The sequence below is a fragment of the Mixophyes fleayi genome, chromosome 10 (genome assembly GCF_038048845.1).
Source record: "Mixophyes fleayi isolate aMixFle1 chromosome 10, aMixFle1.hap1, whole genome shotgun sequence".
Lineage (NCBI taxonomy): Eukaryota > Metazoa > Chordata > Amphibia > Anura > Limnodynastidae > Mixophyes > Mixophyes fleayi.
In genome coordinates this window covers 60,790,976-60,816,698 of record NC_134411.1, presented here as the reverse complement: position 1 = coordinate 60,816,698, position 25,723 = coordinate 60,790,976, and the positions used below count along the sequence as shown (strand labels likewise).

General features: G+C 40.7%; 2 protein-coding genes across 6 annotated transcripts in view; both read left to right on the top strand.

Annotated features, from left to right (window-relative positions):
- Window positions 1–25,723, top strand: part of SLC12A4 (solute carrier family 12 member 4) — a 1,264,335-nt gene that overhangs the window by 634,047 nt on the left and 604,565 nt on the right. The gene's annotated exons all lie outside the window — the stretch shown is intronic.
- CENPT (centromere protein T) overlaps window positions 1–25,723 on the top strand; it is a 119,199-nt gene that overhangs the window by 54,435 nt on the left and 39,041 nt on the right. For all 4 annotated transcript variants that reach the window (XM_075188826.1, XM_075188824.1, XM_075188825.1 and 1 more), the window contains 4 exons: window positions 10,662–10,725; window positions 19,682–19,824; window positions 21,731–22,324; window positions 24,105–24,201. In XM_075188826.1, coding sequence (XP_075044927.1) covers window positions 10,662–10,725; window positions 19,682–19,824; window positions 21,731–22,324; window positions 24,105–24,201 — 898 coding nt within the window. The remainder of the gene's footprint in view (window positions 1–10,661; window positions 10,726–19,681; window positions 19,825–21,730; window positions 22,325–24,104; window positions 24,202–25,723) is intronic.

Sequence of the window (25,723 nt, the reverse complement as noted above, 5' to 3'; positions counted from 1 at the left end):
TCCAGCATTTCCATGGTCCATAGATGATGATGGTGGTAAATTCCAGCGAGAATTATTAATGATAAATTCCCCTCCCTGCAATTTGTAAAATTCCACAGAGATTCAGTCTGGTTAAATGACTTGTAAAATCAGTTTCTTTAGGGCCCGGACTGTAGACATGCTCAAATTCAAAATGTTTCAAGCAATTCAACTTAGAAAATAGTAAGTTATCTCGCAGCTCTACAAGTAGCTTAGAGGTTTAAAAAGTAGCTTTTTTTTTTTTATTATTATTATTTCAGCATAATTCATACAATAATTTTTTTTTTTTTTAAATGTATTTTTATTGAGATTTTGGTTACAGCATACACATAACATAACATCCTATCTAACTAACCCCATTCCATAACTGTGTTGCTAGTATATTATACAGAGACATTGTGTGGAGCCTTCACTAGAAGGAGATTCTAAGAACACTTGCAAATATTGATACATTCACAGGATGAATAACATTAATCCAACCGGTCATCTCAAACCATATAAGGTAGGATATAACGTTGTCTAGATCAGACCTAGTGAAGCTCCGCAGGACTTAAAGCTAACCACCCAGTGAGTTTTGGTACCCACCATGTCATTCTGGTGAGGGTAGATAACATACTGACTCATACCAATGATGCCATACTTATAGTATTTGTGCATGGTCTTCTTACTTTCATACATGAATTGCTCATGTCTCCAGACTTCAGTTACCAAACTGATCCACTGAGGTACACTAGGGGGCTCAGACACCATCCAACCCGTAGCGTTGACTACCTTAGCCAGGAAGGCCAGGGTAAATATATATTTGAAGAGTGGGTTGCCCAGATTCTCTTCCAGGGTTGTGCCAAATAGACAAGTCTATGGGTGCAGCAGGAGGGTCAGAGTTAGTGTGGAGGAGATTCGGTTCCATATTACACCCAGAAGGACCAGACAATTGCACATGCTCAACACAATAAAGTTTTAATGAATAATTTGCTGTATTCACTTTTCAACAACTAAGCTGTTATTTTTATGTGGAATTTATTGAAATGACTGTTTCTCTTTCATCCAGTCTGGGGGACACTGCTTACCATGGGTTGTGGAGGGAGCTGGGGGAGTTTACACCTAACTAGTTAACTTTTAGTACTGCTGACAGACCCCTCCCCTCTACAATCCCCCTGCTCCCTCTTGTTCATTTTTTTTTTAGGTGCCCACGGAGTTGGGCAGTGCTTTTAGTACTTAGTGTAATTTTATTTCATTTTATTTATTTAGCTTAGTTTTTTTTACAGGTGGCAGTGCTGGAGTGTGTTCTACTATAGAGAACACACTCACAGCAGAACAGCGCAGGCACTCCCCTGTCAGAGGAGAGCCAGCGGCTCTCACTGACAGGGACAAGTGGAAAGGGTTCCTGAATTTGGAGTGACAAGCGGTCTCACGGACCGCTGTCCCTCCTGGAGCCTCCCCGATAACCGGCGCTGCCACTGCAGGCATAGAGCGCCGGTTATCGGATACTGCATTGACGGCGGCCAGCATTACTGAAGGGGGGAGCTAAGACAGAGAGCTCCCCCCTCCTTCCAGAGAGAGATGGTTTGTCCCAGTCTTCTGGCACCAAGGAGAAGCCCAGGAAGAGAGAACAGAGCTGAGGGAGCAGGCACCAGGACACTGCTGTTGGACTTCTCCCCTGTTTGGCCTATGGGCTAAGTATCTGATTTACTTAAACACATACTCTGTATTGCTGTGTAAAAGTGGGCTAGTAGGGGTTATACTATAGTTCTCCTACTTGCTAAGTATTATTTGTGTTTAAGATAATTACAAGTACAACTTTTATATCTAGATTAGTTGATTACTTGTTACACTATTCTCTCCACACATTTATATCTCTCTCTATACTCGGCTAAATTTTACAATTTAAGTCTGTGTGTTTGGTGTGCCTTCCTTTATTAAGAAATGACAGATAAGGGAAAGGGCCCTATGGCAAAATATTTTACATGTTCTAAATGTGGTGTAAAATTACCTTGTGGGCAGAAGGACCCGTTGGCGCTCTGCTCTGTCTGCGAAGCAGGGATCCCCCCTGCGCAAACCCAGCATATTTCAGCCCCACTGACGGAGGAACCGGCCTGGGTGGCCTCCCTGACACAGTCGGTTTCCTCTTTAGCACAGATGGTTTTTCAATCCAATCAATTGCTATCTACTATGGCAACTTCGGTGGCTAATAATACTAGTACACAGTTGGGCCTCCCTGTTACCACAGGTTCTATTGGAACGTCTATACCAGGACCTTCCTCTTTACATACAGACCAGGCCCCTGTTCCCACAGAACCGGCATGGTCTGCAGCATTTATAAAGGGTTTGGATAAACTAAACCAGTTACTTGAATCCCCAAACATTCTGCCTGCTAAAAGAAGGAGGCCTAGATCCGATAATCCACTTATGGTCCTTTCAGACTCTGGGGATTTTTTAGAGGAAGAGGGGGAAATTAATTCTGACCAAAGGTTCAGCCTTTGGGACAGGAAGAGGGCTCTAAAAGCCAGTTTATTAATGATTTGGTTTTAGCAGTGAGACAGGCGTTGGACCTCCCAGAACCGGAGGATCCTACTCCTAGAGACTGAAGTCTCTTTAAGAAGGCCAAAAGAAAGGCTATTCGTTTTCCCCCTTCCGTAGAACTTAAGGATATTGCAGAAGGAGCCTGGAAACAGCCTGATAAGAGGTTCTCGGTTCCCAAAAGGTTCTCTTCCTTGTATCCATTGCAGGAGGAAGATGTGGTTCGCTGGGAGAGTATTCCAAAAGTGGATATTCCAATAGCCCGATTGGCCAAGCACACTTGACTCCCAGCTCCAGGTTCTGCATCTCTGCAGGACGTCAATGACCGCAGAGTGGAATCCCAGCCGAAATCTGTATTTGCGGCTGCGGGTTCTTCCTTTAGGCCCACATTCAGCTTGGGTTGCTAGAGCCATGGAGGCATGGGCAAACCAGCTGGCAGAGGCCTTTGCATTTGAAGGAAGCATCAGGGTACCTTTATGAGGCGGCCCAGAACACAGCGGCTGTATCCTCTTCTATTCAGGCTGCATCTATTTCAGCAAAAAGAACGTTAAGGCTGAAATCCTGGGAAGGAGATGCAGAATCAAAAAAGTCCATGGAAACCATTCCTTTTTCTGCAGCAGGTTTGTTCGGGTCGGAAATGGATACCCTTATCTCACAGGCAACGGGAGGCAAAAGCACTTCCTTGCCGGTATTCCCTAGCAGGAGCCGAAACCCTCGGGTCAGCTCCTTTCGTCAGCCCTTTCGGGGGACCTCCTTGCCTAGAGGTCAGTCCTTTAGAGGCACCTCTGTTTTCCTGGAGGAGGCGCAAGTGGGGGGACGTCTGTCTTTGTTTCAAGAACAGTGGGCAGCGTCCTCCCAAGATCCTTGGATTCAGGGCATTATATCAGAGGGGTACAGGATAGACCTGATGGGTCCGGTTCCACATCGCTTCTTCATGACCCCGCTCCCCCGAGATCCATCAAGAAGACAGGCATTACAGGATTGTGTCGCCTCTCTTCTTTCTCAAAGAGTTATCTGCAGGGTCCCAGATTACCAGAAGGGACAGGGGTTTTATTCAAACCTGTTTCTGGTCAAGAAGCCGGACGGCTCCTTTCGTCCCATCCTAAACTTAAAGGGCCTCAATGTGCACTTACGGGTGGACAAATTTCGGATGGAATCATTAAGGTTGGTGATAAACGGCTTAGAAAAGGATCAGTTTATGGCGTCCATAGACATAAAAGACGCATACCTCCACATTCCCATTTGGATCCACCATCAGTCCCTCCTAAGATTCTCGGTGGGATCCTTACACTATCAGTTTCGGGCCCTCCCCTTCGGCCTCTCAACGGTGCCGAGGGTTTTCACGAAGATCATCTCCGTAATGGCAGCATGTCTTCACCTTCAGGGAGTTCAGGTCGTGCCTTATTTGGACGACCTGCTCATCAAATCCTCCACAGAAATTTGCTTACGTCATCACTTATCCCTCACCTTGGCGGTTCTCGAGGGCCATGGATGGCTAATTTAAAGAAATCCCAGATGGTTCCGTGTCAAAGCATGGTTTTCCTAGGGCTCATTATGGACACCAGCCAGCAAAGGGTGTTCCTTCCTGTCGAGAAGATCAGTTCGATTCAGAGCATAACAACTCAAGTCTTGTCTTCTCCCAGCCCCTCAATGCACTTGTGCATGCGGCTGCTGGGAAAGATGGTGGCCTCCTTCGAGACTATCCCCTTCGGTCGAGCCCATTCTCGATGTTTTCAATGTTTTCAGTGGAATCTTGTGACAAAATGGTCAGGATCCCACCTATGCTTGGATCTTCAGAGGATCTCTCCATCTCCGAGGACGAGAGAATCGCTTCAGTGGTGGCTCATTCAGGTTCACATGACAGTGGGCAGGTCCTTCGCTCCATGGTCCTGAATCATAGCCACGACGGACGCCAGCCTGAAAGGTTGGGGGGCAGTAATCCTGCACCTCCGGCTCCAGGGGCTTTGGTCGGCTCAGGAATCGGCCCTGTCAATAAACGTGCTGGAGTTGAAGGCTATTCTTTTGGCCCTCCGGGGGGGGCCCAGTCCCTCCTCCGGGGCCACCCTGTCAGAGTTCAGTCCGACAATGCCACGGCCATGGCATATGTCAACAGGCAGGGAGGAACCAGGAGTGCAGCTGCAATGAATATTGCAGCTCAAATTTTGGTTTGGGCAGAACAATATGTTCCAGCTATATCGGCAGTATACATTCCAGGAATAAGAAATTGGGAGGCGGACTACCTAAGTCGAAACCCAGATGATGCCGGGGGAGTGGTCACTCCATCCGGAAGTTTTTCAGTCTCTGGTTCAGAGGTGGGGTCTTCCGGACATAGATCTCATGGCCTCCAGACACAACAGAAAGGTTCACAGGTTTTGCACAAGGGCAAGAGACCCCTTAGCGGTGGCAGTGGATGTTATGACGATTTCATGGGAGTTCAGGTTGGGGATACCTGTTTCCTCCGATTCCCATGCTTCCTCGCGTACTCAGACGAGTAAGGCAGGTCGGTGTGCCAGTAATTCTAATAGCTCCCTCATGGCCGCGCCGAGTCTGGTATGCGGACATAATCTCTATGGCGGAAGGACAGGGTTACCGTCTTCCGTCTCGAGACGATCTTCTTCTGCAAGGTCCCTTCCATCACCAGAATTTACCTCCGCTCAGTTTAACGGCATGACTGTTGAAGCCAGCCTCTGGAGGGCTAGAGGTTTTTCCTCCAGCGTAGTGAACACTATGATGCGAGCCAGAAAGCCAGTTTCAGCTCGCATCTATCACCGGATTTGGAGAGCCTACATCAGATGGTGCGAAAATAGGACATGTCACTCATCCTCCTTTCGTCTCCCATATCTGGTTTTCCACAAGGACAGAGCAGTGTTAAGAACCCTCCCCTACTTTGTTCCAAAAGTAGTTTCGGCTTTCCATCTTAACCAGGAAATTGTAGTTCCGGTCTTCTCATCTACTTCCCATTCGGATCATCAGTCTATGGAAAAGTTAGATGTGGTTAGGGCTCTCCGCATTTATGTTAAAAGAACTTCTCAGATTAGACGTTCTCTGTTTGCCCTTTATGATGCTAATAAGAGAGGCTGGCCAGCCTCAAAAAAGTCCATTGCAAGATGGATTACGTCAACCATCAAGCAAGCTTACATAAAGGCTAACCGTCCTGTGCCGGAGAGACTTACGGCCCATTCCACCAGATCGGTTGGGGCGTCGAGGGCAGCAAGAAATGGGGCTTCTGCAGACCAGCTTTGCAGGGCAGCCACCTGGTCCTCTGTCCACACCTTTACAAAATTTTACCAGTTTAATGTATTTGCATCCACGGATGCAAATTTCGCTCGTAGTGCTTTATGAGCGGGGTTTTCAGAGTAGTCCCACCCTTAGGGGGCTGCTTTAGAACGTCCCCATGGTAAGCAGTATCCCCCAGACTGGATGAAAGAGAAAAGAGGATTTATGTACTTACGTTAAATCCGTTTCTCTGATTCCGTCTGGGGGACACTGCGATCCCTCCCTTCTGCTTTTCTTCTGTGTGCTCTTGTTTGACTGGCCTTTTTTCCTTGGGCTTTTTAATTAACTGAACAAGAGGGGGCAGGGAGATTGTAGAGGGGAGGGGTCTGTCGGCAGTATTAAAAGTTAACTAGTTAGGTGCCAACTCCCCCAGCTCCTTCCACAACCCATGGTAAGCAGTGTCCCCCAGACGGAATCAGAGAAACGTATTTAACGTAAGTAAATAAATCCTCTTTTTCAGAACATTGTTGAACTTAATAATTGTCCACTTGAAAAACTCTACCTGACGAGACTAAAAGCTTATAATAATTTGTTTGTGGAAGAGAGCTACCAGTTAATGTTTTTTTGAGTAATTTCCTGCATTATGTGTGTATGGCAAACCATGTTGGGCCCGGTAGCTAAGTAGCAGTTTATATTTAATTTCCTCCAAATGAAAAACAATGTCTGTGTTGCAACTCCCTTAGATTCACAATCCCACATAATGACCGCTTATTTGGTGGTGATATATACCATATACCTAAAGCAAACATGGAAAGTGAGGTAGTGCCACACTTTGCAAATGTGATTATGGCAAGCTTTGTTTTTTTCAAAAAAGGATACAGAGTAGAGTTAAGATATGTAGTGCATTTAACAGATTATATCATGTGATTTGGTGACAATATTATATCCGGTTATGACCTATTACTTTGTATTAAAAATTAAGCTTTATTAATATTTCATTAAAAAGTTTATAACTTCTACAAAATATTAAAAGAAACCAGCAAATTGTTTAAAATGTAGAAGTGTCTGAGTGTGATAAGATTCCTTATATTTATATAATATAATTAATTGTCCTTTTAATTATTTATAATATTGGTTAGGGTGGTGTCACAATTCTATTATGATATGTATATGCCTTTAATATTTAAGCTATAGAGCAAACCATTTGTTAAGAATGTGCTATAGCAGGTTAAGTGTTCAAAGTTGTTTTTACCTTGCCTGTACTTTATGCTTTGGTTAATAAATTTTTATATGCGATTCTCTGCCGCAACAGTATGTGGTTGTCTAAGATGTGGGTGCCAGCTGACCTTCATTTGGGTGCCCCAGTCCCTATTTGTTCTGATGTAGCATTGTGATACTCCATGTTGCTCCAGGGTTCAGATCAACCTTCCGGGTGAAAAGTAAATGGTTTCAGCCTTTAGGATACCTGCGGTCTAAACTTCGTGAACTTGTATGTTATGAAGGCTTCTGTAAAAGTGCTTTGTTGGTGAGATCTGCTTCAGGCCAGAAGATCTACTAAGCTCTCACTTAAATGGGTTCAGTTACCCCCCAAAAAAGTTCCAAACCAGAGACCCCTCTGGATGTAGTCATCAGAGAATGGTTAATTACCTGTAGCTGTTGTATGCTGTGGTGAGCAGCCGCCTTCCATGGGGCTAGGGTGAGGATGTCAGCTTCTCGAGGTCACCTGGTAGTTCTCGGGTACCCCTTGCTGACGGGCACGGTCCACAGGATGAAAATCAAAATGGTACACCTGTCCCTTCTAGATGGTTATAGAAGCCTAGTTTATGGTTTTGGATGGCTTTAAAACATGATGGATTGGGATTTTTAAAGGTTTGCAGAGGAGCTTTTCGCAGATACTAGTACTCTGTTCAAGCACTAGACTGCACCCCCATATATTTATTTCTAAATAAACCTGTTTCTTAAAGTGTAATTCTTGAAAACCACTACTGATGCATTATCCAAATAGTTTCCAATTTAGGTCTTAAAATTTTGTTTAATCTTATATGAACATGAATTAAAGATTATACAAATTTATCTAATTTCCCTCTTGTACTTTTTTGCCATGTTAAGAGAGTGTCCATTTTATTTTTTCTAATTCCACAAGGGTCTTCAGTAGCAGTTCCTGAGGATTTCCCTAAAGGTATCAAAAAACAAGCAAAAAAAGCTTATTTTCATCCCGATTCTCCTTTAATTGACCCCAGGATACTGTCCTTACAGAATTTATAACGACTACTGTCATAATGCAAATAATTAATTTTGTTTTGCCAGCAGATTGCAACCTCTGCTCAAGTACTATTTTATGCTCTTAAAAAGTTTATTGACCACAACAGCAACTAAATGATCGCTAATTTGGTACCTCAGCCTCTGGCTTGGTGGATTGCAAAAGTCTGAAAGGTGTCAGAGATGGAGAGGCTGACTTTTTTTTTTTTTTTTAATTGGACAGAGTTGAGACTTTGAAGATAATATGGTCTCCTTGGATTGATTTCATGAATCCAGATATTGCCTCCTATCTAACCTGTGTTTCTTAACTCCAGTTCTCACGCACCCAAAACAGCTCATGTTTTGAGGTTTTTGTGACTGTTGAAACTGGTAGGACAAGTACGGACACAGCCAAGTAGATGAAGTCACCTGTGCATGATTAAAGAAATCCTGAAAACATTAGCTGTTGGGGGAGCATGAATGCTGGCATTAAGAAACACTTTTTCAGACAAATATTCTACCTCACATTATTACCTGTTTTTACCTGTTACTGACAAGACATGACAGTTGTGCTACAAATGGCTTAAATCTCCAAGATTTTCAATGTGAAATGCAATAACCTGTCTTGTCAGTAAAATCTTTTAGGCAAATTAGATTGTAAGCTCCACTGGGTAAGGAAACTCTACCTGAAAAATATAGTGCTGCATACAATTGTATGTATTATATTTATTATATAAAATACAAAGTGAATTTTCTCTCTGGACAAAATCAATGGGTTTCCTGTAAACATTAGTAGATGGACTGATTATGTGACATTCTACAACTGTAGTAGTTGTACCTCTATTTTGTTCTCCAGTGTGTCATCGTCTTAATTTTTGTTTTTAAATCTGTAATTCAATATTTGTAAATCTCAAAATAAAAAAATTGCCAGACTTGGCAAAATCTCCCAATTTTTTATTTTTAATCCATGTTCAAGGAATGAAATAAGTGGGGCAGTTTCAATTTTTTCATAACTTGATTGAAATAAATGGACTTGCTGAAATCGATGTGCAACGCTCTGTCTTTGGAGTTTTCCATTTCTAGCCTTGTTTTGGCCTAGTAATGGAATGTTTTAGCTATAGAATTTGACTTTGGAGTAGTTAGGAAAAAAAAGTGGATGGATTTCAAATGATGATTCAATGTTCCCAGAAGTTTTCTGTTAGATTTCTTTTCCCACATCACAAGTGATTCAGAAGTCTTTAAGTGGTTAATTTAATTGTTAACACTGTCAATATGCTCAATATTGAAAGCTTACTACCATTTCAGTAATATAGTTGCAGTAGATGCTTTTAATATTCGAATTTGAATGAAATTGAAGTGTAACCCTCACCCTAACACTGATTTTGGGCGATAAATGTGCTTTACCTATCACCGGAAAGACTTCATAGGTCTGAGCTGTTCTCTGATTCTACTGATAGAAAATAAATAGGGAGTCTCATGCAATGTGCTCCACACGTCCTATGATGTACAGGAATCTAAGCTTGAGCAAATATGAGCTGAGATTCCAAGCTGGACATAGGCACAGTGACTAGCGCGAGGCTTTATCTGAACTTCACTAGGAATTGAATCTCCCTAATTTGTGTATTTTGCAAATTGCTGTATATTTTAATGTATGTTACTCACTTGTTTAAATGTGTAATTAAACCTTTATTATAAACCCAGCAGTTATCACTTTTAATTATTTTTAGGGAGTAGGGAAAAAAGAATATTGTGCTCTCTGTATAACTGAGTGAATGTTTAATAGTCAAAATGTACTCGCCATATAGACAAGTCAAGAGAGCCTTGAAAAGTGTATAGATATGGCTTTCACCATTGCCATACATTAATAAAGCATTTGTATTAACAAAAAAGTATTTAAAAAAATCATGATGCTGTATTTTCTTGTAAAACAATGTGTAGCCTAAAATTAGGCATTTGCAAATAATATTACAGCAGTGTCGTAAATTAGGACCTCCCAAGTAGTAAAAGCTCTCAAGCTGAATCAAATATGTGAAGCTTTTCTGGTATTGTGTAAAAGGCAGGTTGTGAATCTCTCTACAATTGATGAACAAGCCACTTCTACTCATTTAACAGGTTGCCAATATGCTGCCTCATGAAGAAAAAACTGCACCATGAATTTTTAAACTGTGTTGAAACACAATTGAAATTAATGGGAAAAATTGGCATTTGTAAATATTTGCTGGTGAATTCACATTTAAAAATACAAAAATCTTTGGTTATGGGGTGAAACAAAGAATTTACATTTTTCCCCCGTGTAGGTCTTTCAATTGATTTAAAAAAAGGTTGGAAATCCACCATTGGCAGACCACCCAACCACCAAGCACATTCAATGTCCCAAGTTGTAAACTAATTATTATGTTGAGAAAATTCCTTACCATTTTGATGATAATTCAGCCATCAGGTGTAACTGTGGTAAATGTAGCACTTTCTCTTGCACTACAGAATGTAAATATGCAGGAATTTAATTTTTTCCTGTTCGACAAGTTACACACTTGGTTTTCTATTGGAAATAGTAAATTTACCTTTTTACGCTACTTCATCCATGTAGTAAAAAATGACCATTACTGATGTTTACCAATACCAATTTAATTCTTACTAATTATTACATTTTTAAAGTTGTATTTTCCTTTCAGAAAATATTGTAGTGGACAAAATTGAAGTTTCATCATCTTCAGGATATTCCTACACCATGCCATGGTAAAGTAACAAATTTAAAAAAATACTAAGTTTTTAAGCAATGCAAACTTTTAATTAATGTTTTGGCAGTTGTAGAAATTATCACCAGCATAATCCATGACCCTCCTAATCTATTTTGGTCTGTTTCACAAGCCTGGACTGATGACTTTGATTCTCGAGATCTCTTACTCGCTAATTTAAGCGTGTTCTGAGAGCTCAACGTCTCCTTTCGTTCATATCTCCTCCCCTAATTTTTTTCTCCTTTCTTTTTCTCCCTCTCCACTTCCCCCTCTCCCCTTCCCCCTATTTTTTACCTCCTTTGACCTCTCCCTCTCCCTCTCCCTCTTTCTCTCCCTCTTTTTTACCTCCTGTGACCTCTCCCTCTCCCTCTTTTTTACCTCCTTTGACCTCTCCCTCTCCCTCTTTTTTACCTTCTTTGACCTCTCCCTCTCCCTCTTTTTTACCTCCTTTGACCTCTCCCTCTCCCTCTTTTTTACCTCCTTTGACCTCTCCCTCTCCCTCTTTTTTTACCTCCTTTGACCTCTCCCTCTCCCTCTTTTTTACCTCCTTTGACCTCTCCCTCTCCCTCTTTTTTACCTCCTTTGACCTCTCCCTCTCCCTCTTTTTTACCTCCTTTTGACCTCTCCCTCTCCCTCTTTTTTACCTCCTTTTGACCTCTCCCTCTCCCTCTTTTTTACCTCCTTTGACCTCTCCCTCTCCCTCTTTTTTACCTCCTTTTGACCTCTCCCTCTCCCTCTTTTTTACCTCCTTTTGACCTCTCCCTCTCCCTCTTTTTTACCTCCTTTTGACCTCTCCCTCTCCCTCTTTTTTACCTCCTTTTGACCTCTCCCTCTCCCTCTTTTTTACCTCCTTTTGACCTCTCCCTCTCCCTCTTTTTTTACCTCCTTTTGACCTCTCCCTCTTTTTTACCTCCTTTGACCTCTCCCTCTTTTTTACCTCCTTTTGACCTCTCCCTCTCCCTCTTTTTTTACCTCCTTTGACCTCTCCCTCTCCCTCTTTTTTTACCTCCTTTGACCTCTCCCTCTCCCTCTTTTTTACCTCCTTTGACCTCTCCCTCTCCCTCTTTTTTACCTCCTTTTGACCTCTCCCTCTCCCTCTTTTTTACCTCCTTTGACCTCTCCCTCTTTTTTTACCTCCTTTGACCCCTCCCTCTTTTTTACCTCCTTTGACCTCTCCTCCTTTAATGCAACTTAACTTTGCCCCTTTACTTGTTTTGTATTGTTGACTCATCTACACTATCCAGCTGTGATGCTTTTACATTTTTTCCCCCCCTTCCCATCCCAGATTTTGTATAAAATCTCAATTAAATATTATTTAAAAACAAAAAAGATGCACACTTTTTAGTGTTAAAAAAATTGACATATGACGATTTGTTATTGTGAGGACATGAAGATAAATAGCATGTATAAATTATAGTTTGCTGGGTATTTGCTACTCCCGTCAGCATTGTGTTTATCGTACATACTTAGGGCATAATATCTAAAGCTGGGTACACACTACACTGTTTTCGTCCAATAATCGGCTCAAACAGCCGACATACGACCCGCTCGTTCAAAAGTCGGGTCAGTGTGTGCAGTGACACGATGGTCGAAAGTCTGCCCAAATGGACGATTATCGCCTCATTTGGTTGGTCGTACCGTTTAATATTTTCGTTCCAATCTCGTTTCCGCTGTGTAGTGTGTATAAACTTCCGACCGATCCATAACAGTGAATAGGAAATTACAGTCATTGCTCACGACAACATGGCTGTAAAAAGTCGCTAAAGGGACGTCCGCTCTTCCCTTTATCGTCGTTAACAAGGCTAGTGTGTATGCAGTCCATGTACCGAGCGATCGGAACATCGATCGCATGTAAAATTGCTCGGCATAAAAAGTTGGTCAAAACTTCTGTAGTGTGTACCCAGCTTAAGCAGTAAGCATCATAGGTTAGGGCTCTGTCCTTGGACCCTTACTATTCTCACTATAGACTTCTTCTCTGGGTGCACTCATCAGCTTTGACTCTCGTCCACTCTCTGATTATCTCCCACTTGGACTACTGCAACCTTCTCCTTATCGGCCTCCCCCTCGCTCATGTCGCTCCCCTTAGATCTGTACTTAACGCCGCTGCTAGGCTTATTTTCCTCTCTCGCCGTTCCTCCTCTGTATCCCCACTCTACCAAGCCCTTCACTGGCTCCCCTTCCCCTACAGAATCCTTTTCAAGCTCCTCACTCTGACTTACAAGGCCCTCGCCAACTCCACTGCTCCCTACATCTCTAACCTTATCTCTATTCACACTCCCTCCCGCTCACTGCGATCGTCCAACGATCGTCGCCTCTCTTCCCCTCTGATTACCTCCTCTCACGCACGTATCCAAGACTTCTCCCGCGCCGCTCCCCTCTATTGGAACAAGCTCCCCCGCTCCATCAAAACTTCCCCTAATCTGTCCTCTTTCAAACGAACATTAAAAACCCACCTTTTCCTTAAAGCCTTCCAGTCTCATGCCTAAACTCCCACCGGTCGGCTACCTCTCTTTCTCATCCCTTCTTCCCTTCTCCCCCTTCCTCCCGTCTCTCCGTCTCATCAATGTGTCTGTCTGTCTTCCCCTCCCTTTAGATTGTTCGCTCCTTTGAGCAGGGCTCTCCTACCTTCTGTTTCCATCACTTTTAACTGCGCTCTCCAGCTACTCAGCTCACCTCCTCTCAGTCCCTCTGCCCTCTGTCTCCTCTCGCTTCTCTCCGCTCCCCTCAGTGACTCTCAACCTGTCATCCGTGCCCACCCTCTTGGGCCATAGTTACCTGCCTGTACTCACTTTTCCCCTCCCTCCCTCTCTTTCATGCTGTGCCTGAGCCCCCAGAGTTATAGTGCTTACTGTTACTTGTACTGTGCTGTTTCACCTTGTACTGTGCCATTGTTTGTCCTTGTACGGTGCTACGGATACTTTGTGGCGCCCTATAAATAAAAATTAATAATAATAATAATAGGTTAAAATGAAGCTTGTAATTGTTAATCATAAGTTATGTCAGCGACATTTCTAGAGTGTGGTCAGTGATAACATAAGGTGCATCAATACGACCAGGCAGGTAATTAGCAAAACGCACAGGTCTGTTTGCAGGAATGATTTACTCAGGCAAAACATCAGTTTGAAATTCATGTTACATAAACATTAGCGAGTATTTGGCGTTTCACTGTTACTGTTGGCAAAAGTGTTTCAATTGTGCCAGGTGTGATTTAATGCATATAGTTAAGTGAGTATTATTGGAGGAGTTAGAAAAATGCCATGAGAACCACATGGACATATCCAGCTGGACAGTTAGCAGGTCCAGTGTTCTATTTATACAGGGTTCTATTGTGCAATTAAACAGTTGGTTTGTCTGTTAAGCTCTTGCCACTGCTATGTCCATCACCTGTTGTCAATAAAATGAAGTTGCATCTGCCTTTAAGGTCGGCTGAGTTATTGAAATATACCCTCATATCCTCAGTCATATTTTAAAAAACCAGAGCTACAGACATCTTTTGCATATTTTATGTGTATTCTACAATAGCTACTTGTGCCTAACTAATTATCCAGACCTGGACTTTTTACATTGTAATCCAGCGGTTCCCAAAGTGTCACAGGGGTGCCGAGACCAGCCAGAAAAAAAAAGAAAAATAAGAAAACAAACTTACCAATCCGCGCGGCGCCCGGGACCCAGCATCCTCCTCTCTCCTGCAGCGCGTCCGACAATCGGTGACAAGCTACGGGAGAGAGGCGGATGCTGGGTCCCTGGCGCCGCGTGGATTGGTAAGTTTTTTTGTTTTTTTTTCCCTGGCCGGTCGGGGGGGGGGGGCAGAGTGAGGGGTCGGATTGGGGGCAGGGGGCTTGAGACAGGGGCAGCGTGAGAGGAGGGCAGACGGCACAGCGTGAGAGGAGGGCGGACGGGGCAGGGTGAGAGTGGCAGACGGGGCAGGGTGTGTATGGAGATGAAGGAGGTCACAGTGTGAGTTAGTTGTCAATTATTGTTTGACAGACATATAATTGAAAAAAATATATAAATATATTATTTTTTCTTTGGATGTGTATTATTTTTGCATACAACTAAATAAGTATTTCTGTCCTGACCTAAATACTTATTACGTTTTTTTGACCCAACTACTTCTAAAACAGGACTGCTCGATAATTATTTTGGAGGGGTGCCTTGAAAAAATTATGGAGACTAAGGGTGCCGCGAACTGCAAAAGTTTGGGAACCACTGTTGTGATCTATGTAAAAAATAGAGATGGTCACTGACCCCCGTGTTTTGGTTTTGGATTCGGTTTTGGATCTGGATTACCGTCGTGTTTTTGTTTTGGTTTTGCAAAACCGCCTTTGCGTGTTTTGGTTTTGTTTGGTTTTGTTTTGCGATTTTTGAAAAAAATACAATTTTTTTTGGTCTAAAATAACCTAATTTAGTGCTCCACCAGTTTCTTAGATAAGTGAAGTAATTCTAAAGCTAATAAATTATGAAAAAACTGTTTAATCCCTGGTAGGCTGTCCTTAATGCGAACACTTGTCTGCAAATTATACAGTCAAACCTGGTTGTCTACCTCCTCCATCTTTGATTATTGTCAATGTAGCCATCATCTTTGGGTGTAAATTGCACCCTACACTTGTAGTTGAATATTTGAATATTAAAAAAGCAGCCTGCACAGACTGTGGAGCTAGAAAGTAAAATTAAATGGGCCACGGTACTTTAGTGGCTATCTATGCCCCCCCCCACCCTCCACTTGTAGTTGAATATAAAAAAAGCAGCCTGCATAGACTGTAGAACTAGAAATTTCGAATATACAAAGAAATGGACAAAGGCAGCTTGGTATCTGTCTGCATCAGATCCCCTCTCCACTAGGAGTAAAATAGAAAACTATTCAGCCGTTATATAATCTAGAATATAAATAGAAATTGAGAAAGGCAGTTTGGTCTCTGTCTGCATCATAATCATCAACATCCTCATTAGTGCCCTCGTCACCTCCATAAATCTCCCCCTCATCCTCTTCTATTTCCAAAGTGGCATCCTCAATTTGTGTATCACCGGCTACACTCAGCAGAACTGCTGTGAAAGGCCCCTTCTTTATGGGTACACTAACAGAATGCTCACGATTAGACATACCACTGTTGGATGGACTCTCCACAGGGATTGGTGTCATTTGTGAATCAAAGCAATCATTATCCTCTAATGCCTTACTGTTAACTTGCAGCTCGGCTTTGACGCGTAACAGTAGTTGTGCACCAATTGTAGGCTCGGTAACTTTTTGCGATCTGCCACGAATAGCCAAAGGTGAAGGCCTCCTTCTCTTTGCCACTGTGTGTGTAGAATGGCATGTTGGCAATTTTTTTTTTATCGGCACTTAACTTTTGCTCAGTTACACTTCTTTTTCGCTTCAACACAGTAAAAAAAATTTTATTTTATTTTGTTTTTTGGACTGATTTTGAAACACTGCAGTTTGACATTGCCTTGCCCATGACGTACTGGAAACACTAACATCAGGACTGGTGACAGAACCTGGTTGCTCATTCTGATCAAATGTGGACTGCTTTGAATCCATTCGAAATTATTTGGTAGATACTGCTGACAGATATGACTTTTGACAGCCAGAAATATTTATGCACAATTATGGGGGACACCCCAAAAGCACTGGGGAGTGCCACATATTACAAAAATAAAATAAACCTCTATCCTCCTCTCTTCTCTAGCGATTTTTGTTACAGAAATTGGAATAAGAATATTGTATTCTCTGTCCCTGCTCTAAATCAGCCTGTGACTACACCCTGCTCGCTCCCTCTGTCAAATGGCGATGGATTGCTGTGGAGGCAGGTATTTATAATCTTGAAGTATCGCGAGAACCGAGCCACGAGATCCGACGGCGTCACGATGACGTTCGGCCTCGATTTGGATTTGGAGCGGGCGGGAGAGTACCGAGCTACTCAGCTCGGTACTCGGATAGGCAAAGTTCGGGTGGGTTCGGTTCTCGGGGAACCGGACCCGCCCATCTCTAGTAAAGAACCACTTTAATGGCACACAAGATAACAGTATCTACTAGCCTTGCAAAATGCTGCAAACCAAATTTTTTTTAAAAAGAAAAGCCTATCTTAAACGATTAGCCTTAGGGCAAAGTAACACAAATGTTTCATTACCCCTTTTTTCAGCATCATATCCATCTTGCTTGTTTCCAGAGCTTGTAGCTGACATTTTTAAATTAAGATGACAAAACTTCCATGTACCTACAGCTTCAATCTTATGTTTTAGTAGTTGTAGATATTCTTGAATGGTTTTTTTTTTTATTAAAATTTGATTGTGTGCGCAATTCTACAACATTTATTAATTTGATTTTCTACTGTGCATATAATTAGGCTTTTATTATTGTTTTTCCTGAATATGACACAGATCTGCTGTACTCTTTTCAGAGGTAGCTTCCAGAGTACAGCTTTGTGTCGCATACAACGACAGGGAAAAACTCTGCCTGATCATATAAATATTGAGGTATATTGGTTTAGGAAAACATCGATCCTAGTTGAGTTTTTGGGGCTGGACGTAAGGATGCGGACCTATTACCCTAGAGCAGGTAGTCTGTGTCCTTTGGCAGGAAAGTAAGTAGCATAAGATGGTGGGGAGGGGATAATAAGGGCAAAGGTTGGGGGGGTTAAAGAATTGCTTGTGAATGAACTATAGTCAGAAAATGTAAATCTATGTATTGTTGGATGTGTTTCAGTTTATTGAGGATCACATCAGAATATGTATGTTCCAATCAGAATATGTAATCCCTCAGTTCCCTAAAACGGATACAGAAAGTCCTGGGGATGGGTCTTTTAGTTCAGGTGGAGTCCTTGTTGGAGAGTGCTAGTTGGTTTCTAAAAGTTCTTCTTTTATCCTTGCTGCATGTGCAGTGAGAAAAGTAAAAACAGATATAGTGTAATACTGTGTTTTGTGGTAAAAACTGGAAGATCTGGAAGTACTTACACAGCTGCTTCTTGTTTTTGTGCAATTAGTGTAGTTTGTTGCTACATCTTGCAGATGTTTCTTGTAACTTTTCATTATTTAAAGATCAATGTCAGCTGGAGCTTTAACTTGATGTGTAGGTGGTGAGAGACACAAAAAAAGCAACCATAGTGAAATACTGTAAATGAGTCCACACATAATGCAAAGTGGACACTTGCATTATGAGATGTTTGTATGCGCTGTGTTTGGAATCCGTGTAAATAGATGGCTGTCACTGTTTTTTTTGGATGGTTCTTGTTATTGAAGATCGATGTCGGCTAGAACTATATCTTAATGTACAGGTACAGCCAGACATAGAAAAAAGTGCAGCCATAGTGAAATAACTATTGTTAAGCGTCAGTACATAAAAGTGAACGCTTACATTATGAGACATTTGTGTGCGCGATGTTAAATGAAAGAACGTCTTGTCACTTTTCTCCGTTTTCTTCTGACAAGTGAACTGCACAAAATGCTTCCTAGTGGGCGGGAGACTATTGGGGGCGGCAACAAGGTTTTTGCTTTTTTTTTCCCCTGAGTAAGTGTGAGGTGTGTATATATACACTTCGCATCAGTCCCTGCCCCCAATAGAGTTTACAGTCTAGATTCCGCACACACAGACTTGACTCTATTTTGGTAGCAGCCATTTAACCTACGTATGTTTTGGATTGTGGGAGGAAACCGGAGCTACCGCAAACATGGGGACAACATCAAATTCCACACAGATACGGACATGTTCGGGAATCAAACTCATGACCCCAGTTCTGTAAGGCAGAAGTGCTAACCACTAAGCCACCGTGCTGCCCAACTTTTCTTTTTACTTGGTTTTAGTTTTAGGATGGAAAAGTACTTGAAAACACACATTTCATACAGTTTCTTGTGTCCCTAAATAATAAACAGATCAGCTCTCTAGCCACTGGACAGCTTTTCTAGCATTGGTCACACTAAAAGTGCAACAAACAGGGTTTTTATACCTGACACTCCTCCCACAGCCCTAGCTTGATGGGCAGATGACACTCCCACCTTCCCTTAAAAGGGGAGTTCTCACTTGCTTCTGTTTGATTGCTCCTACTGCAGGCACACCCTGTTGGCTTGCTGCATGGGAAAAGAGTCTTTCAAAGCATGAAAGTTAATCAAACTCTATACTTTTTATTTTGCCACACATATGTCCTCCACCTGTCTATCTTTAAACTAGGTGCACTGCTGCACAAATGTGTAACACTGTTTGCATCCTTTCCCAGAAGATTGTGAGTTAAATACCTCCCTTTGTTCTTTGTGTGTATATGTGTGTGTGTGATAGATAGATATATATATATATATATCTATCTATATATCTATATCTATATATATCTATATATCTATATCTATATCTATATGAAGTAGGTGCCTTCTTTGGATAGATGTATTCCAAAATATGCGTACCAGAATGTTGATGATAACAGACACTTCAAAGGTTACAGAGGGTTCTTCTAGATGTCCTTTCAAAGATGTCTTGGGAGATCAGGTACTCACTCACACAAAGAAAGGTGGAGAAAGACACAAAATAGTGTAAAACCCTTTTAAGATTGAAAATATTCCATCAAAATACACTCTATAGTAAATCTGCGTACCAGTAAGATATAAAAATGTGCTTATCTGTGTATGTATGTGTGTATATATATATATATATATATATATATATATATATATATATATATATATATATATTTAGTGTGTGTGTGTAGATTCATATCTGCTTCCTACTCCATATATGGAGCAACCCCAAACTTTCTCTTTACAATACTGGTTACATATCTTTTTATTGACATAGTAAGCAGTGATGGTAGTTCCTACTCAAACAGAAAATGGGAATCTTCAGTTACTAACTTAGTGTCGGAATGCTTTTGAATATTTTTTTGCCTTTTTTTCTTTCTGGCTTCAAGTTATGTATCTGGTTTTGGCACCATATTGTGAGACTTTTTTTATTCATTTTATATTTCATTCATTCTCAGGTCTGTTGAGAATAAACTGGATATTTCAGCTGTACCACAGTCCACATACAAAAGTGGTTTACTCCGCAGGCCAAACAAAGTATGTTTAGTATCTTTGGGTGACTTTGAGCAAGGAGTTGAGGACAAATATCAGATACTAAAAGGTAAATTGTTTAATTTTGGACACAATCTCTTGTCTCAAATTGCTAGCAGATCCTAGAATTGTATGTTTTCGCAAACAATTAAATTTGTTTAAACTCTGAAGGATGTGAAACCTCAGAGCTGTTAAATACAAATCACAATAAGCAAAATTTATGTCTAGCAAATGTAGTCAATATTAAATTCCTTTTACGTGCTTGAGTTCCCATAATCTGTACTTTTTTTTTTTGTCTTCAAATCCAAATTGGCGTGAAAAAAAATCTTTTGTTCATCTGGAATATATGAAAATGAAAAAACAATATTGTGTAAAATTTCTTCAAAAAAGCACACACCCAAACATTTTGTGCACTTAATGCTGAATATAGCTATCAGCTTTGTTCTTGATTAATCATTCTCCATGTCATAATCCATTTTTTTTTCATAGAAGAAAAAAAGAATCAAAGGTGGAAGAAAGAGAGAACTGGCTTAATACGCTTTGTAGTTAAAATAATTTAATATTAAAAATGTAAAGGTAAATATATTTAGTAGCACTCTACCATCTATCAGGACAAGGAGTGGTGAAGGGCATCCTAGGAGATGCATGGAACCTGAATTAGGCTTCTCAGGCAAGGCAGAGACAATAGATCAAATTAACTGGATCTTACAGATGCTGTTGGCTTATAATGATTATAAATGTATCCAGTTTACATGATTAAATGTCTTCCTCTCTGTTCTTTTTTGGGGACCAACTGTGTCTCTGCTATCTTCACTTGATTGTTCCACAACTACTTAAAGATCAACATGCTAAAAACAGAGCTTAACTTCCATCCTCCCAGAGTCACCTACTCCGTTCAAATCTACCTCCCCATCAGCGTTTTAACAGTTTCCTCAGGCTCAAAAACTGCCGTGATGTCACCCTTGACTCTGCCCTTGGCTTTATTCCTCACATTCAGTCTATTTTATAGTAGAAATCAAAGCAAAGCTTTAATACACCCATCTCTTAATCTAGATGCAACCGTAACGGTTATCATTTCGCTCACCTCCTATGTAGAATACTGCAACTTCCTCTTATCTGGCATCCCCTGCATCTACCTTTCCTCTCTTCTATCCATCCTAAATGCCAAGACTGATCTCCCACTGCTTTACATCCACTGCTCCACTCTGTAAATCCTACACTGGCTCCCCATATGCTTCAGAATCTAGTTCAAATGACCCTCCCTGACAATTCCACTCCTCAAAATGCAATCCCTTACGCCGCCTTAGAATTGCTTCTGATCTGCCCCTCACCTTGTTGCTGTTAACGCCCTCCTGGTTACAAGACTTCTTCCGTGCCACTTGCCACCTATGGAATTCCCTACAACTCCTGACTCCCTGAGCCTTCACATTTTTAAACGCTATCTGAAAACAGACCTGTTTACTAGAACTGACCGTACACCCACCCATACTGTTCATACTGGTACACCCTTGCTACAGTCCCAATCTCCACTCTGCACTTCAATCCTCTTGTTTCACCTCTTTCCACTAGAATGTAAGCTAGAGCGCTTACGTTCTACTGCCCTTTGTTTTCATGGTGCATTTATTGTGAATGCCTTTGTGTTACGTATGCTCTGCTTTCCACACTGTCTGGCAATGAGGTGCCTTATAAATCAACAACAATAATTTTTAGTTTGAATTTATTGGTGCTTAAAATAGGGTTGAGCCCGTGTAGTCTCCTGTGACTTTTCCAGATCTCTCCTTGGTGAAAACTTTAAGGTTGAAAATGAGAATGTATTTGATAAGTAAGGTGCAAACCACTTCTGCTGTAGAAAGGGTGAACTCACGTAAAACATAATACGGCAGTACTGGAAGTAAGAACTAACAAATCAAATTCGCTGATGGCAAATATCCTGTACTCTATATTTATATAACTGCATTTTTTTAAACTTGAAACAGGCTCCCAAGAATGCTTCATTGAATCTTTCGCAGAGAATAAATCAGATGCTTCATCAAATGAGGTGGCTCAAATGAACACAGAGTTGTATGTCCAGCCATTACTTAAAGAAATGAATACCCCTAATTCGGATAAAACTCCTAAAAGAATAAGTAAAAGCTTTGTTTCAACTTACATTGATGAGAAAGAAGCAGAGGATGATTTTGCAGAAACAAACATGGATGCCGTAAGTGTAAATGTTCAACCTAAACTTGAAGGTGAAAGAATATTCAATTCTGAAGCAGTGATAAAAAAAATTAGAGACGTTGGATCAGATAGAGGTGAAGGTGAAGAAATTGGCACTGACTTTATGGATATTGAAAGTAGTGTGCAAAGTGAAAAGAACCAGTCCAGTGTAACGGAGAATGGAAAGCTAACTGGACTGGATACATTTACACCCAAGATGCAGAATTCAAGGCATAATGAAGAAAATGGTCTTCAAACTGTGCAATCCATAAATATGGATCTATCAGTATCCGCAAAGGAAGATACTTATGCTTCATCACAAAAGAGCACTAGTGAGAACTTGCTTTTTGAACAGAGACACCTTGATTTTGGTGAGTTTTATATAATAGGGATTGTTTGTGCATTAAATTGAGTTACAATTATTTTTTATTTGATGTTTTGGTAAGACAAAAGAGTATATTGAAAATATTTCAGTGGATAATCTAAACTTATTTGAATATATGAATGTGGAATACAATATATTGCATTCTACTGGGCTGACATACTTGCATGGTAATTGCACTCAATCACCTAGATTAGAGAAACCCAGACATTAAGCCATAGTACTGTACTAATAGTTTAATTCTAAAAATGAAAGCTATATGGAGTTAAAATGCTTGAATGATTTTCCCTTTTACAAAGAATTCTCATAATTTATTTATTACTACCTGTTCCATTTCTGCCCTTAAATTACTTCCCTGTGAGTCTGCTATAGCTCTATGCTATCAGGAGGGTTTAATGATGAGGCAAATGATATTTTTATTAGTATTGTAGATTTGTAAGGCGCCACAGTTACTGTTAGTATTGTAATAACCATTTAATAACTACCTTCAAACGGTGGGTTCCCGTTTAAACCAAGTTCTAAGTAAGATAATTCCATTTCAATGTCTGCTCTACTTACTCTGAGTTCCACAGTATAATACAGGGAATAATAAATACCATATCGAAAGAGGATTTCCACAGTCTCATTTAATATAATGTTTTCTTATTAACAAAAGATATTTTCAGTAACCGTCTTTATACATATAATAATTAACAGTGCAGAAAGTTTACTTTACTTTACATAAAATATATTGCATTGCCTACTTAAGTTATTTTATCTATGTATAAATGTGTTTTTCTTATGTGTTACGAAGTAAACATGGTATGTATGTTTGTATGTGTGTGTATGTATATATACACGTGTGTGTTAATTGCAAGTGGGGGTGTGCAAGATGGAGGATTGACCGGACTGCATTTTGTCCACTCAATTTATCCAGCACTAAACTACATGGTACTCCTTTATCTCAACTTTTTCACTTTTCTCATCTTTTGTTCAACAGTCTTTTCTATATTTTTTGAGCAAACAGTTTATGCAAAACTTTATACTGTACAAGCTAATGACTTTCTGCAAAACTTTCCCAAAACAATTATTCTATGCAAAACTTTACAATCAACTCACTTCCTGCAACAGAAAAACAATTTAAATAAATCTCGACAAAAAAAAGCCCAAAAACAAAGCATCAAGTTTCCCTAAACTAGAGAACAATACACATATTTGGTATTGTTTAAATATAGTGAACGCAATAATCAAATTATTTTTACTAATATCTAATCTACTAATTTCTGATGAAACGGTCAGCTGCCATGGGAGCATATTGGATCCCTACATTGCTTTCTCCTTTAGCCTATACAGCTAACGGGTGATAAGTGTACTTAGGCAGCAGGTGGTGAGCAAGGTATCTGTACCTTAGTGTGTGTTAAATGTAAAAAATACCATCACTGGAAAAATACCCTGACCTGCAATCTGTCTATATTAAGGTATGGAATTTTCTTTTTATCTAGAACAGTGAAAATTCTAAAGGAATTCCCATTGGCCTTAATCTCAGTAATGAGTTAAAACAATAAATGTATTCAAAGACACTGTAATTACATACCAGCAGACATTTTAAACAAGTGTTACAAGCTATAAGAAGTAAACCAGAAGGGAGCCTGGGGTCACAGGTGAAGGTTTGGCGGCCCTAGTCCCACCTTTTGCTATTACGGATATAGAATAGAAATAATAATAATCATCACTTTTACTTGCATCACATTTTTCCTGTCTATATGGTAATAACATGTTTTCTTTTTCAGAGATCTCTACTTTTGCAAACAAGAAACAAATAAACAAACAACCTATGGACTCAGGACTCACTGACACCCCTGTTTATATGAAGAATGCTCGTTTTCTGTAAATATATACAACTTGTTGAGCTCATTGCATTTAGAAATGTTATCTGTGTGTCGTATAAATAATATTAAAAGTAGACTTCCAAATGTAAACTATATTAAATCAGACACAGGGGGCGGATTCATATAGCTGCGAGGTGTCATAGGAACTTCACACAATTTGTTCCTGTGCATATCGCCATCATTTACGGGATAGTTAACATGAGGTGCCAGCAAAAATGAGTAAAGATTTTTGCCTACATCATCCCATTGAGTCACATTGTGCAAGGTTTAAAAAAAGGACCTTGTGGCTAATTAAATGCACCCCTATGAGCTACCAGCAAAAATGAACGACCATTTTTTCCTGCAATTTCCCACGGGGACACATTGTGCAAGGTTCCTGTGAGAACACGTAGGTAATTGAATCAAGCCCTTAGTGTTGAGATGTCTGTTATGTCACATACTATATACAGTTATGCAAAAGATGCATGTAAGAGCAGATAATGCTCAGTCCTAAGTTTTAATTCATAGATACATACACATGTTGGTAAATTAGTACAATGAAAAGTTTAAATAGTCTGCAGGATTATCCTACATATTGCTATTTTATGACTTTACAAAACTAAGTTTGTGACAAGATGTGGTAGGAAGTTAAGATGTCAAATAACCGAATTGCTGTACTGACAGTCATGGAAGGCTAAGGTGATGCAAATTATCTGTACTTGAACATATCAGAAATGTATTCTAGGTTAAGTTTCACATTGGGGTTATCTACACAATGGCCCTTCTATGCTCAGTCATTATTGAAAGTTGAATGGAGGCTGAACACAGATTTGCATTGGGATTATTGATCCATAGTATGTGGAAACGTATAGAATATGCTTTTTGGTCGTGTTGTTAACCAGCAGATGATGGAACATAGACAGGTGGAGATGGAACATGCTCTACTTTGTCCACTTGAGGCTTGATTCATCTTTGAATGCAACCTGCACGCAAGTTGCGTTTTTTAAATTGAGCACGGAACTTGGGCATACGTGCACCCATTTTAAAATACAAGTGAATCTTAGGATACGTTCCCATTTGAATCTGGGTGTAAGTACATTCTGCTTAAACAGTACCTGTGACAGGATAAGCAGCTTATGCCACCCTGTCTGTTACTGGGAATCGGCTGGGCATACTTTGCCATGCTGCCTTTCTTTATCCCAATTGCACCTCAGTCGCAGAAGGAGGGGCTTACAATGATGCCAATACTGGACTTTTTAACAGCATCTAGAACCGCGTTCCTTTTGGGTAACTCGCTGCTAGTGTACTCCCTTGCTGGTGCACCTGAGCTGGTTGGTACCCCTGACCTCTTTCTATAGATCTGTGTTACTGTGGATGGATCCCCCCTGGCCTATCACACTGTAGAGCTGCTGGTTCTGGATAGCTGGGTCTAAACCTCAGAACAGCCGGAAATGGATCAGATTTGAGTCTAATCTGTAAGTCACAGGAAATTACAGCAGGGAAGAAGTTAAGCAGGTTTTAAAGCAAGTGATGTTTGTTTA